This window comes from Aplysia californica, unplaced genomic scaffold (assembly GCF_000002075.1).
Source record: "Aplysia californica isolate F4 #8 unplaced genomic scaffold, AplCal3.0 scaffold00271, whole genome shotgun sequence".
Lineage (NCBI taxonomy): Eukaryota > Metazoa > Mollusca > Gastropoda > Aplysiida > Aplysiidae > Aplysia > Aplysia californica.
Window position 1 is genome coordinate 921,454 of NW_004797541.1, and position 1,566 is coordinate 923,019.

The 1,566-nt window shown below is 52.4% G+C and overlaps 1 protein-coding gene across 1 annotated transcript in view; it reads right to left on the bottom strand.

Moving 5' to 3' along the window:
* Positions 1 to 143: 143 nt before the first annotated feature.
* LOC101861738 (teneurin-m) overlaps positions 144 to 1,566 on the bottom strand; it is a gene marked incomplete at both ends in the record, with an annotated part of 34,331 nt that continues 32,908 nt past the window's right edge. The window contains 1 exon segment of the mRNA XM_035970482.1: positions 144 to 1,551. Coding sequence (XP_035826375.1) covers positions 144 to 1,551 — 1,408 coding nt within the window.

Genomic DNA, 1,566 nt, shown 5'->3' on the forward strand with positions numbered 1-1,566 from the left:
TGTGTGTGTGTGAATGTGTGTGTGTGTGTTTATTCATTTATTTATTGATTTATCTATTTAATTATTCATTCATCTATTTATGCATTTATTTGTTTATTATGGGATGTTTTCAAAAGGATATGAATTGTTGCCAACAAACTCACCCATGCGAGGATATCGGTGGTGCTGGAGATGAGCGTTGACCAGGTTACGGTGACTGTACAGGTTCAGAATCTCTGGATCCTCCGCAACCTGAGCCAGTTTATTGAACACTTGGGAGTAATCCGGCGTCAGGAAGCGACCTAAATTGGCGTCGTAGACTCTGTCGGCAAAATGCACGAGCTCTGTGATAGGGTTATACAAGCCTCCTTGGAAACCGAAGCTCAGATCAAAATCTGGATTGGAGTCGGATTCCTTGACGCCGAGGGGGTTGTAGCTGACGTGCTTAATGATGTTCCCTGCCTTGTCGAAGACCACCAGGGGGCTCTGGCTGGGGTCAACCATGATGTAATACAGACGTCCGCCTCGCTGCATGGCGATGAGACTCCCGTCTGAGTCACGGAAATACTCCGTCAGCTGCCCTGTTGTGTGGTTATATACATGCGTGACCACGTTTGTCTGCTTCATATCGCTGTAGAAAAACTGGAGAATCCGGCCGTAGCGATCTTGTTGAATGGCCAACCGGCCAATGGCATCGTAGTGGTAGAAGAACTTGAAGAGTCCGATCCGAGCGATGGAGATGAGCTGGCCAGCAGAGTTGAAGGAAACGTGGTCAAGTCCTCGTTGGGCCATAAGACCGTCCATGTCAAACTTGTAGCTGACACCGCCCATCATGGTGATCTTATCGCCGACGTCAAACTCCATGTGTCGCGTGGTGCCCTGCGACGTGATCTTGTGAATGTTTCCGTCAGCGTCGTAGCCAAACTCCCAGACCGTCTTCCCTTGCAGCAGAACATCCGTCACATGACTGTCGATGTCGTAGATGTACTCAACAGCCAACTCCTTGTACTTATCCACGCGCCGCCTCCACTCGTGCACACGACCAATCTTATCGTAATCAACGGTCATCTCAAACTTGACCACACCTCCGAATTTGACCTCCACCGAGGTCAATCTTCCGTAATTGTCGCTCTGCTTGGTCAAGGTCATGTGAGGGTCGGAGTACACGTGCTTCGACTCGGTCACCCACTCGATGTTGATCCCGGCGAGCTGCGAGAGTTTCCCGTAGTCTCCGCCGTAGCTGCGGTTGGAGCTGATGCTCATGTTGTTGGAAATGGTGAGCATGGTTTCCACCTGGCGGAAGTGGTTGTCGTAGCTGAACTTGAAGCTGGCTCCGACGAAGCTCCCGTCCTGCGGGAACGTCACCGAGGCGTCCCGGACCAGGGTGCTGAGGTAGCCGAAAGTCAAGGTGTTAGCGTAGCCGCGGGCCTGGAGCGAGGCCTGGGACAGGTGAAGGACCTCCGGGTGGTAGGTCATCTCCACCAGCGTCTGGTCAAACATGACCAGTGACCTCTGACCCAGGTCATTGTAGCGGTACACCATGCGTCGCTGCTCACTCGGGTAGATCACCTGGAGGGGGGGGGGGAA